The following is an 11,536-nucleotide window of genomic DNA, read 5'->3' on the forward strand; positions in this document are numbered from 1 at the left end:
CCATAGTTATGCCCAGGTATTTGACTTGACTAACGTACCGCATCGTCGTGTTCACCAATTCGAATGTGGGGAGGACGACTATGGGCGAACGAGCCTTTTAGCAGTATTATCACCGTCTTCTCAATCGCCACCTCACTCTAGATCCCCACAATATCTTTCCACAATGTTCCTGCTCGACACGAGTCTCCGTTTCAATTGTGATAAGCATGTCGTCAGCATACGCACCGATCTTAAAAGCACAGCAGAGAATCCATCATGAGGTTCCAAATAAATGGGCCACCGAGTGTTAACTGAGGACAGCCTAGCTCCACATCTGCCCAGACCGCCTCACTGGATTCCATGACACATGTCTTTCTTTCACCAAAATAACTTGACCAGAGGACAAACTCCTGACGCCTGACAACTCGAGCAACATTGCGAGCACACTAACCCAAAGAAAGGAAGTCAAGTTGTTTCACATTACAATCTATCGACTGAAGTTAGGGACTATTTCCAATTTTTATTTACAGATTCACAAAAACAACTAATAATTAGAGTTGTGTCGTTCATGAACGAACCGGCTCAAAGGAACGATTCCGTGAAAAGAACGAACGGATCCGTATCCAGCTCATTCTTTTATATCGTTCATTTAGATCCCCGATGGACGAGTCATTGCTGCTTACAAAATTAGCAGCATTGGTTTTGCAGTCAAAATCTAAACAAACGCTGCGTTAGCCCAAGCAGCACAAATTTCCACACAAAACAAACAATGATTCAGAGATCTACTCTCGCTCAGTAACTCACCTCATTCAGTAGCACATCTCGGTCATTTCTTTCTTTTGCATCATTCGTTCATCTGGTTCTTTCATATCAAAACCACCACCACTACGTTCAGAAACAAAACCACCCCCATTAGCACACAAACAAGCAAGTAACACAACAGTTGTGTCATTCGTGAACGAACATTATCAAAAGAACGATTCGGTGAAAAGAACGACGGAGTCGTATGCAGCAGAGAACGAACGACTTCAAAAGAAAATAATACAGTCAAATGTATTGTTGAACGAAAAAGAGCCAACGAACGAAGTAAATGACCCGGATCTTTTTGGTGAACGGAATGAAAAAGATCGATCAGCTCAATGAACGAGATTGCCCAACACTACTAATAATAGGTGAATGAACATAACATTACCTACAGGGATGGGTACATAAGCAGCCTCGTCTGCTTGCCTTGCTTTCTTGCTTCCTTTCTGACATAACAAAAATAAAAGAATAAAGAAATGAAGTAGGAAAGCAAGGTAAGCGGGCGAGGCAGCTTATGTACCCAGGCCTTAATCCTAGCTTTGTTAAAATTATCTCTAAAAATGTACACAGAGCAAATCCTTACAAGTAAACAGCTGTTCAGCAGCAGGAGATAAACATCACATGCATGTGTATGTACACAACATAAACAGCTGACTAGACAAAAGATAGTTCAAATGCTGTGATATATTGTCGATACATAATGGAACGGTAACCTCAGACGAAGGTAAAGAAAAGTACATAGTTATAAAACAAAATGTGAAATTTGTAAAATTATCGGGTATGTTCTGAGACACACTTCACCTTTCACTTCACGCCTCAAGCATTTTGTTCACTCCATTTTTTTCCTATTTTTTGCGAATTAGTTGAGGCTAAGATTCATTAGGGTATTTAAAAAGAAAGAGTACACCCTAGTCCGTCCATAATATACACCGAAAAGTAAGCAAAAATAGGGTGAACAAAATGCTTGAAGCGTGAAGTGAGAGGTGAAGTGTGTCTCAGAACATACCCGTATATTAAAATGCCAAAGCCTTAACTGAATGGATGGCTGGTTATGGCGTCGCTCTTCATATTTTTCCAATTCTAACTGACAATGCAATGACATAAATAGTTATCGCGTGTATTAAAACAATATTAACACATTTTCTTAAGATGATTGTTGTAGAAAATAGATTCAAATTTTGAGGAGAGTGGATGGATCTACTAAACGATAAATTAACTCTTTAAACTTGTTATCATTGGTCATTGCTCACTTTATTTGTAAAATTGGTCAATCCATTTTTTGTTAATTAAACCATTACACACATCCAACTCTGTAATTAATGGCGAGACCAGACTTTGTCCAAATGTTCCGGTTTTGCATGTCGTGTCATGTATATTTAGCAAATTAATTTTTAATGACAAATTTTATCAGATCAGCAACATCAGGTATGGACGACTGCATTAAAAAATTATTTTCACCACTTCAACGGCAGCCATTAATCGGAGAACATCTTCGGCGGAATAAATTAAAAAATGTGGAAATTTTTCGATTTAGATGAGCAATATCGTCGTTTCCCTGCCATAAAACGTGATGAGGTTCAAAAACTTGTGAAATGGGTAAATGGCCAACTGCATCTGCCTCAATTAACCGAACATGAGGTATTGCTGTTCTATCAGGCGTGCAGCCATCAAATCGAATATACCAAACAGGTCATCGATGATTCGTTAACATTTCGCACCCAAAATGAAGATTTCTTTGGAAATGTTGATACCGAATCACCACAAATGCTGAAAGCCATGGAAACGGTGTAAGTAGATTTTGAAGGAAATTGGATTCAGACATAAGTACTTTCGATGCTTTTGGTTTTTTTAGTGCTGGGTTTCCCCTGGATAAACGCTCACCAGAAGGTTGTGTGGTAATTGTGGGCAAATTAATTGATACCGACTCGTCCAAGTTCGATTTTGTTGGTGCCATGAAACTGTAAGTATATAACAACAATCATATATATGTATATAAAATCGGTATCATATATAAAGACCATAAGTTTTCTATATTAAGACTCCAGGTCTTCTATATAAAGTCATGATATCTTCTATAATAAGACCTGAGGTCTTCATTGTGCGTATTAGCTCCACGATGACTGGGCGGACAATTTAGGGCTTTTGTTGGGCACTCACTTAATTACTCCGTTTGTGAGAGAATTGGGTGAGCCCCAAGACATGGAACGTTTTGAAGTAGCGGACAATATCTACGGAATTAGGAGTAGAAAATGACCATTTATAAACGGTATGACTGGAATGATGTATAAATTTATCTGGAAATTTATGCCTGAGTATATTGAGTCCGTTCTCCGTGGTTCCATTCGTCATGGGTACTTTATGAGTGCTTTGAAACAGGCTCGAGTTTTAGTGCTGCTTAAGTCGCCTGATCGAGTGTGCAGTAATCCTCATAATTATCGGTACTTGGAAAAGTACTGGAGAGGGTTATGGTGTTAAGGCTTTAGGAGCGCTACAGCGAGGCTTTGTTTCCAAATCAGGTTTCCAAATCGGTTTTATCAAGGGTACGGCCTGGGCAGATGTGGAGCGATGCTGCCCTCAGGGATCCATCTGTGTTCCATTTATTTAGAATCTCATGATCGATTCTCTGCTGCGAGAGTTAGCGATGACTACTTTTAAGATCTGTGCGTATGCTAATGACCTGCTTGCAATAATTGAAGGTGACACTCGTGTCGAGCTTGAACCATGTGGGAAGAAAATCATGGTTACCGTGAGGTTCTGGAGTTATCAAGTGGATGTTGAGATGGCGAGCAATAAAACGGTGCTAATGCTGCTGAAAGGCAGGCTATCCCATACTCGTCCTCTCCACATTCGGATTGGTGAACTTGGCGTACGGTACGTCAGTCAAGTCAAATACCTGGACATAACTATGGCCCAGAGTATGACTGTGACATTTTAATTGATGAAAGAAATAAGTTTGCTGGTATGGTCAGAAGGGTTTTACTGACTGACTGGGGTTTGAGCAGGCGCTCTGCGCGTACCACATATGGTAGACGGTATGTATGCCGTAGCTGAGTCTGTATCGGGTCGGCGAAAGTTCTTGTCGTGTCAACGTGCAGTCATGTTAGTATGTCGCCCTTTGACCTGGAAGCGAGATGTAGGCCTTTCATATGAACACGTCAGGTCTCCCTGGGAAGACCTTAGCTCTTCCCTGTCAAGATCTGGGATCTTCCCTGTGAAGGCCTGAGGTCTTGTTTGTGAAGTCCTATGATCTTGAATTTGGGCTTCATAGGGGTCTGCCATGGGAAGACTTAAGGCCTTCTATATGAAGACCTGAGGTCCTCCATATGAAGACCTGAAGTCTCCATATGGAGACTTGTGGCTTTACCAACGAAGACCTGAAGTTTTCCATATGAAGACCTGAGGGCTTCTGTTTTAAGACCTGAGGTCTTCCCTATGAAGACATGAAGCCTTCCATTTGAAGACCAGTAGTTTCCCTATGAAGACTTAGGGTCCTCACATGAAAACCTAAGCACATCCATTTGAACTCTTATGGTCTTCCATATGAAGACCTGTAGTCTTTTCTGTGAAGCCCTGGGGTCTTCTCTATTGAGAATTAAAGGCCTGGGTACATAAGCTGCTTCGCCTGCTTGCTTTGCTGCTTCATTTCTGACATAACAAAAATAAAAGAATAAAGAAGGCCGAGCAAATTTCGAACTGGGTTGCCCTTTACTTTTTTATTCTTTTATCAGAAGCAATGAAGGCAATCAGGCAAGGCTGCTTATATAGCTAGGCCTTAAGGTCTTCCATTTGAAGACGTGAAGTCCCCATATGAAGGCCTGAGGCCTTCCATATGAAGACTAGAAGCCTTCCATATGAAGACCAGAAACCTTCCATATGAAGACTTTAGGTTTTCCATCTGATGACCATAGATTTCCCTATGAAGACTTGAGGTATTCCATATGTAAAACTGGGGCCTTTTATATGAAGACCTGAGATCTTTTATATGAAGACCTGAGATCTTTTCTATGAAGACCTGAGCCTTCCGTGTGAAGACTTGAGGTCTTCTATATGAAGACCTGTGCCCTCCTGAGGACTTCTTATGAAGACCTTTGTTCTTCCATATGAAGACCTGAAGTCACCATATGAAGAACCGAAATATTCTATATGGAGTCCCGTGGTCTTCCCTACAAAGTCTTTCATATGCAGATTTGAGGTCTTCTATATAAAGATCTCAGTATTTCCATTTGAAGACCTTATGTCCTATGGTCCTCTATATGAAGACAGTTTGTCGGCTTAGTCTTTTATATGAAGCAGCGATCTTTTCATTCGGTGATTAAAAAAAATTTCCAACACATTTTTTGTTTCCTTTTCAGCTACTGCTTGGGTCAAGATATGTGGCTACTGGAAAATGGCCTAACTACTGGCGTAACATTTGTCTTTGATTTAACCGGTTATAGTTTTGGCCACGTAGCCCGCATTGGCATCGGTCCTCTTAGAAGTCTAGTGCACTTTTTGCAGGTAAGATCTGGCCTTTCAAAATTCTATTAAGATATTAATTTAAAATTATCCACACTTATTTCCAAAAGGAAGCAATACCGGTACGCCTATTCAGTATACATGTTGTTAACGCGGGCGCCATTATAGAAACCATAATGGCTATGCTGAATCCCCTACTAAAACCCGCTATTAAGGAAATGTTTTATGTCCACACATCACTAGAAAGTCTTTACAAATATATACCTCAAGATATGTTGCCACAGGATTTGGGCGGACCATTGCCACATTCGAAGGAGCAAAGAGGTAAGATTTTTACGTTGAACGAAGTTTGACGCCTGATTTGTGTGTTGCACACTTTTCTATTAACAATAATTATTCTGCCACCTTCCAGAGGTTTTCTACAAACAACTACGCGCAAATCGTCAGCAAATTATAGACTATAACAATAACCGTAAGGTCAGGGAGGAATTGCGTGCTCAAAAGTCGAAGAGTCAACAATCGGAGATGTTTGGAACGGAAGGATATTTCAAGAAATTGGATTTCGATTGATAAGTTATTCAAGGAATTCTATGGTTCAATGTTGTTCAATGGTTCAATAAATGATCAAAATTACATAAACATCGGGCGTCCTCTAAAGTTCCGGGGCCTTGCGAAGAAGAAGTATTGAAGCAATTATTTTTGAAAATTGAAATTGGAATACTCATATCTAACAGGAAATAATGGAGTTTATTCTGAACGTAAATTCCCGTTGAGTTTTCTCACTCTCTCCCTTAAGTTGAAACGGCGGGAAAACAAAACTCACGGCGAATTTTCGTTCAAAATAACGCTGACTGTTTCTGAGGATGTATGGACGGTTTCCCGCACGGTATCCAGCTACTTAATTAATAAGCAATCAGTCCTTAAGCAAATTTGTGGGTGATCCAGGTGATCTTTTGGCAATCTTTAAGTTCAAAATAGGTCCTGGATTAAAACGCAAAAGAGTTGCACCTTTGCGTACGAGATACCAGAAGGAATGGACCGACATAGTCCATTTTGGAACTAGATCAAATTTAGAGAGTCATTCCCTTCGATATTTGTAGTGGCCACGAGCCATTTTGTTCGATAGCATAGAGCTTTTGGACTTCCTAACAAACATCGGCATCATAAGGACAACATACGATAACAATTCCTCGAATAACCCTTAAACTGCACAACGGCGAACATTTTCAACATTTGTACGAAATGTACCCGAAGGTTGTCCGATATAGACCTTTTTGGAATTTTGCGATTTGCAAAGTTTCGGTCAAATCGTATATTTATTTCGTCAGTTATCATGCTCATCAGTTTTTGTTATTGTAACAGCATATGGTGATTAGGATGGCTCTTAAAGTAACACCCGGCGTTTACACACAGACAATTTTGAGCAGACAATAGCAAAGTTACAAACCATTTGCACTAATACATTTATACTTTTCTCAATACATATTTAAAAATTTGTAAATATATTGGTGAAAAAGGTTTGTATTTGTCCTATTGTGTGCCCAAAACTGTCGTTTGTAAACGCTGGGTAACAAGAAAAGAAGAATCTTATTCTACTCAGGCAAATGTAAAGTGTAATTTCTATTGAAACAGGTATAACAGTACGAATATATTTTAGGCTATAGTAGACCTGTCACGCTAGGGACTTGAGGACCAATATCAAAGGCTTTTGATAAGTCGAGCGCCACGCTCACTGTTCTATCACACGGCTGTCTCTGGTTGAGTCCTTGACAAATATGTGTGGAGATGGCGTGCAGCACTGTTGTCGTGCTGTGCTACTTGCGGAAACCATGCTGATGATCGGCAACTGTATAGCTATTTCTAATGCTTGGGAGGATAAAAGCCTCAGGGGTATTTGCTACGGCCGACAAAAGCGAAATCGGTCTGTGGCTTCAGTAGCCGGACCGCACTGTCCATTTTACAGACTTCGGTAGCGATGTGTGTGGCTAGCGACATATTGAGAACTTTAGTGAGATACTCAACTCCCGGCTCATCCACCTGTTTTAGCTGTGCCATAGAGATTCCATCAAGGCATTCCTAGCATTCATCCTCGACAGGAAGAAATCTGAAAAGACGTAGTACTCTTCGCTCCGTCACTCCCGGTGTGCTCGACAAACTATCAATTAAAAAAACTTGCGCCCCTCTCCGTAGAACATGACTGAGGTCCTATCTTTCTTCTTTCCAAGGTTCGAGAGTGACTTAACCGTTGTCCACAATACACTTATACCGGCTCCAATTTTGCAACTATTGTTCCGCTTCTGTTTGCTGATTAACATGTTAACTTCCAGTTTCAGCTCCCTGACTTCAGGGTTACTGGAATTAACATGACAAAGCTCAGGGCGGAAACTCATTACATAGTTTCCAGTTTATACTCGTGCACTGCAAAAAACCAACCGCTAATGTATCGAGGCCTTCGATTTGTTTTTTGTAAGTAAGTGAAATGATCCTGCAGTTTTTATAGTGCCTCAATTTAATGGCTTTTTTTAATAAATATATCGTTTTCTGGAGTCACCTGGGGAGTTGTCTTTAACACCCGTTAAACAATAAAAACTTGGGTTGGGCTTGTAACTCACCCCGTCGGCGGCAAAAAAACAGGTAAGTAAGTAGCACAAGGTTCCAACACCCCGACATACACAAGGCCACGTAGATATCCCTAGATGGGAAAACGAGAAACCAGATTGATCATGTTGTGAAAGACGGAATACACTCTTCCTTAATTAATGTTGCGGCAAAAGTTCAATCTAATACAGGATGAAAGTTGGATGTCGAGAAGCTGGAAACACAACAGATAGCCACAGCATATTCCACTCAACTGTCCCAATTGCTTAATCAAAGCACTCCTCGTTCCGATAAAATATCAGGACAATGGCAAAACATTGCCCACTCCATGCAAACAGCCGCAAAATCCATACTTGGATACCAGAGACATCCACCAAGGAATCCATGGTATGATCAGGAGTGTCGTGCTGCCACCGAAGAGAAAAATGCGGCATATATGGCTACTTTACAATCAGTAGCAACACTTAGGGCACGAGAGAAGTATCGGGAGAAAAGAAGAGAGGAGAAACGTCTTTTCCGCAGAAAAAGAGAGAGATGGAAAAGCGGGAGTGTGAACAAATCGAGATGTACAGGAGACAGAATGAAGTCCGAAAATTCTACCAAAGAGTGAAACATCAAACTGATGGCTTTGGAACTGGCACATCCTCCTGTAGAGACCAGCAACGTAATCTGGTAACTGATACAGATAGTGTGCTAAGGATATGGAAAGAGCATTTTTCCAAATTGTTGGTATCCAATAGTAGCGAAGTCGGCGAAGATACCACAGATCCAATCCCAGAAGATGGTATGGAATGTATACCACCGGCCAAGATGAGGTAAAGACACCAATTAACTGGCTGAAGAATAATAAGGCAGCAGGAGCTGATGGCCTACCAGCCGAGCTGTTTAAACCCGGAGGCAACACGCTGATAAGGTGTATGCATCAGGTAGTTAGCTCCATCTAGCAGGAAGACGACTGGAACCTGAGCATCCTGTGTCCCGTCCATAAGAAAGGAGATAAGACTTTAAGCTCCAACTATAGGGGCATAAGTCTTCTCCCTATCGCCTACAAGATAGTGTCAGGGATATTGTGCGAACGACCAAAGTCCATGGATAATTGGACCATACCAATGCGGCTTTAGACCTGGCAAGTCCACCATTGACCAGATATTTACCACCTTTTTGTCGATTATACTCGTAGAGCAGCCTTCCTCAGCCCGCTACGTTCAAAGGTATTCCAAGCCATGTCTAAATTTGGTATCCCCGCAAAGCTCATTCGGCTTTGTAAAATGACTCTAACTGACACAAGATCTTCAGTTAAAATAGGAAATAACCTCTCCGAAGAGTTTTGTACCAAAAGAGGTTTCAGGCAAGGAGACAAACTTTCGTGTGATCTTTTCAACATCCTGTTAGAAAAGGTTATACGAGAGGCAAACGTCAAAAGAAGTGGCACAATCTACACCAATAGCCACATGTTACTTGCTTATGCTGATGATATAGACATCATGGGACGATCAGTAAAAGAAGTAACCGATACCTTTATGAAGGTCGAAGGAGAATCTGCTAAAGTGGGTGCAAGTTGATGGTGTCGACGCGCAATGCGTCCATTGAGATCGGACCAACTGTTGAAGTTGGTTCCTATAATTTTGAGGTAGTAAAAGACTTCGTATACCTCGACAGCGCCGTAAACACAAAAAACGACATCAGTTGTGAAATAAGAAGAAGAATTGTAATGGCCAACAGATGCTACTTTGGCTTAAGTAAGCACCTCAAAAACAAAGCCACAACTCGTCAAACAAAAATAACGCTTCACAAAACACTGATACTACCCGTGCTGATGTATGGTTCCAAAGCCTTGGTACTTGCGCAAGCAGATAAGGCAGTGCTTGGTGTGTTTGAGAGAAAAATTCTTCGAAAGATCTACGGGCCAATCTGCGTTGACGGTGAATATCGAAGTCGTATGAAATACCAGCTGTATCTGCTATACAACGACATTAACCCCCAGTTTATGTATTTCGAAACGAAAATGTGTGCGCATGAAAGATACCCAAACTTTAGTTTTTGAAATATTATTTCATTTGCTTTTGCTTCAAAACAAAAAACAAATTTGAAATACACACTCAAATTTGGTAGTTTTTCTTCTGCATTCGTTTTCTTATCGACATACATAAGCAGGCCCTAATATAGTTAAACGTATCGATATGCAGCGATTGCGTTGGCTAGGCCATATAATAAGAATGAGCGATGATGAACCCGCTAAAAAGGCGTATAAATTCGGGCCACATGGCGGTACACGCAGAATTGGCAGGCCAAAGAATAGATGGCGCAAACAAGTGGATGAAGAGATGACAAGGCGCGGTATTTCAGAAAGTGAAGCACTAAACAGAGAAAATTGGAGATCTTTTCTTAGTTTGGTGTTTGGGACAAATGTTCTGTAATGGGCCAACTAAGTAAGTAATTCGTTTACGGTGAATACCGGCGTCGTTTGAACCACGAGTTGTACCAGCCTACCGACATTGATATAAGAAAACGTATTGAGTTACAACGATTGCATTGGCTGGGTCATTCCAATAGGATGGATAATGATGTCCCTGCCAGAAAAGCATATGAATACGAGCCATATGACGGTATATTTCCCAAGAGAAGGTCAAAACTCCGACCCTGTTGAAGCTGATATCACAAAACATGGCTGACTGAAGAAGTAAAATAGAAGATTGTCGCATTTGGAAATTTATTCTTAGTACGGCTTAGGGAACATAACGTTATGTTTAGAATATAAAACCATCTTAGTAACATAGTAGCAAATTACAAACGTCACTGGCTTTAGTGTTAATCTTTGATAGAATATTCTTCGGGAATACGCGTGCTGCATGCCTAAAATATATTCACATTGTTATACCTGTTTTAATAGAAATTACATTCTATAGTAAAGTCTATGGAAGATTGTCTGTCTATAGAAGACATTTAGAAGGCCTCAAATCTGTGGAAAGCCATTAGTGGGACTTCTGTATATAGTTTCTCTAGTTTCTGATAACCTTTTTCAGTATGTCTTCTATTATAAGAAGACGTTATAATAAGATGCTCAGCTATAGAACCCCTTGAGAAGTGAAGGCCAAAACTCCGATGGAAAGACCATCAGACCAAGTTGAAGCTGATATCACAAAACATGGCATCCAAATCTGGAGAAGTTATTTCGGTTTATGTAACATAACCTTCTGTTTAGAATATAAAGCCATCTAAGTAAGTAAGTAATATCGATTTCTGACGTCCTTGTACTTACTTAGCTGGCCTTTTACAGAACATTTGTTCCATAAGCCGGACTAAGAAAAAATCTCCAATCCTCTCTGTTTGCTGCCGTATTTTCCCTATATGGGATATGTAGCTTTCTGATATCTCGTTTGACTTGTTCGATCCAACGAAGCTTTGGCCTTCCAGATCTGCGAGAACCTCCATGCGGCCCGTATTTATACGCCTTTTTAGCGGGTTCATCATCACTCATTCTTATAACATGGCCTAGCCATCGCAATCGTTGTATCTCGATTCGTTCAACTACATTGATGTCATTGTATAGTTGTTACAGTCCTGAAGTCCTTGGAGCAATTCGTATTTCCCTATTAATTTCCGTGTACATTTTGTAGTTGATATTTTGGCATTACTTTGTGGTTGTTGATTGAATTGTACATTTTCTAGAGTTGGGCAATTGAAGGACCTATTTCAAAAA

The 11,536-nt window shown here is 40.6% G+C and overlaps 1 protein-coding gene across 1 annotated transcript; it reads left to right on the forward strand.

Annotated features, from left to right (window-relative positions):
- Window positions 1-2,239: 2,239 nt before the first annotated feature.
- On the forward strand, window positions 2,240-5,877 carry LOC141399380 (clavesin-2-like). Its single transcript, XM_073978023.1, has 5 exons — window positions 2,240-2,570; window positions 2,636-2,743; window positions 5,136-5,280; window positions 5,349-5,562; window positions 5,651-5,877. The coding sequence occupies exons 1-5, from the start codon at window positions 2,296-2,298 to the stop codon at window positions 5,806-5,808; spliced, it is 900 nt and encodes a 299-aa protein (XP_073834124.1). The 5' UTR covers window positions 2,240-2,295; the 3' UTR covers window positions 5,809-5,877.
- Window positions 5,878-11,536: the final 5,659 nt, after the last annotated feature.

Source organism: Musca autumnalis, unplaced genomic scaffold, assembly GCF_047663935.1.
Source record: "Musca autumnalis isolate F117 unplaced genomic scaffold, ASM4766393v1 scaffold_1, whole genome shotgun sequence".
Classification (NCBI taxonomy): domain Eukaryota; kingdom Metazoa; phylum Arthropoda; class Insecta; order Diptera; family Muscidae; genus Musca; species Musca autumnalis.

Coding starts and splice junctions, on each gene's coding strand:
- LOC141399380 (XM_073978023.1), top strand. CDS start 2,296: ATGTGGAAATTTTTCGATTTAGATGAGCAATATCGTCGTTTCCCTGCC. Junction 2,571..2,635: donor CTGAAAGCCATGGAAACGGT/GTAAGTAGATTT, acceptor TGGTTTTTTTAG/TGCTGGGTTTCCCCTGGATA. Junction 2,744..5,135: donor TTTGTTGGTGCCATGAAACT/GTAAGTATATAA, acceptor TTTCCTTTTCAG/CTACTGCTTGGGTCAAGATA.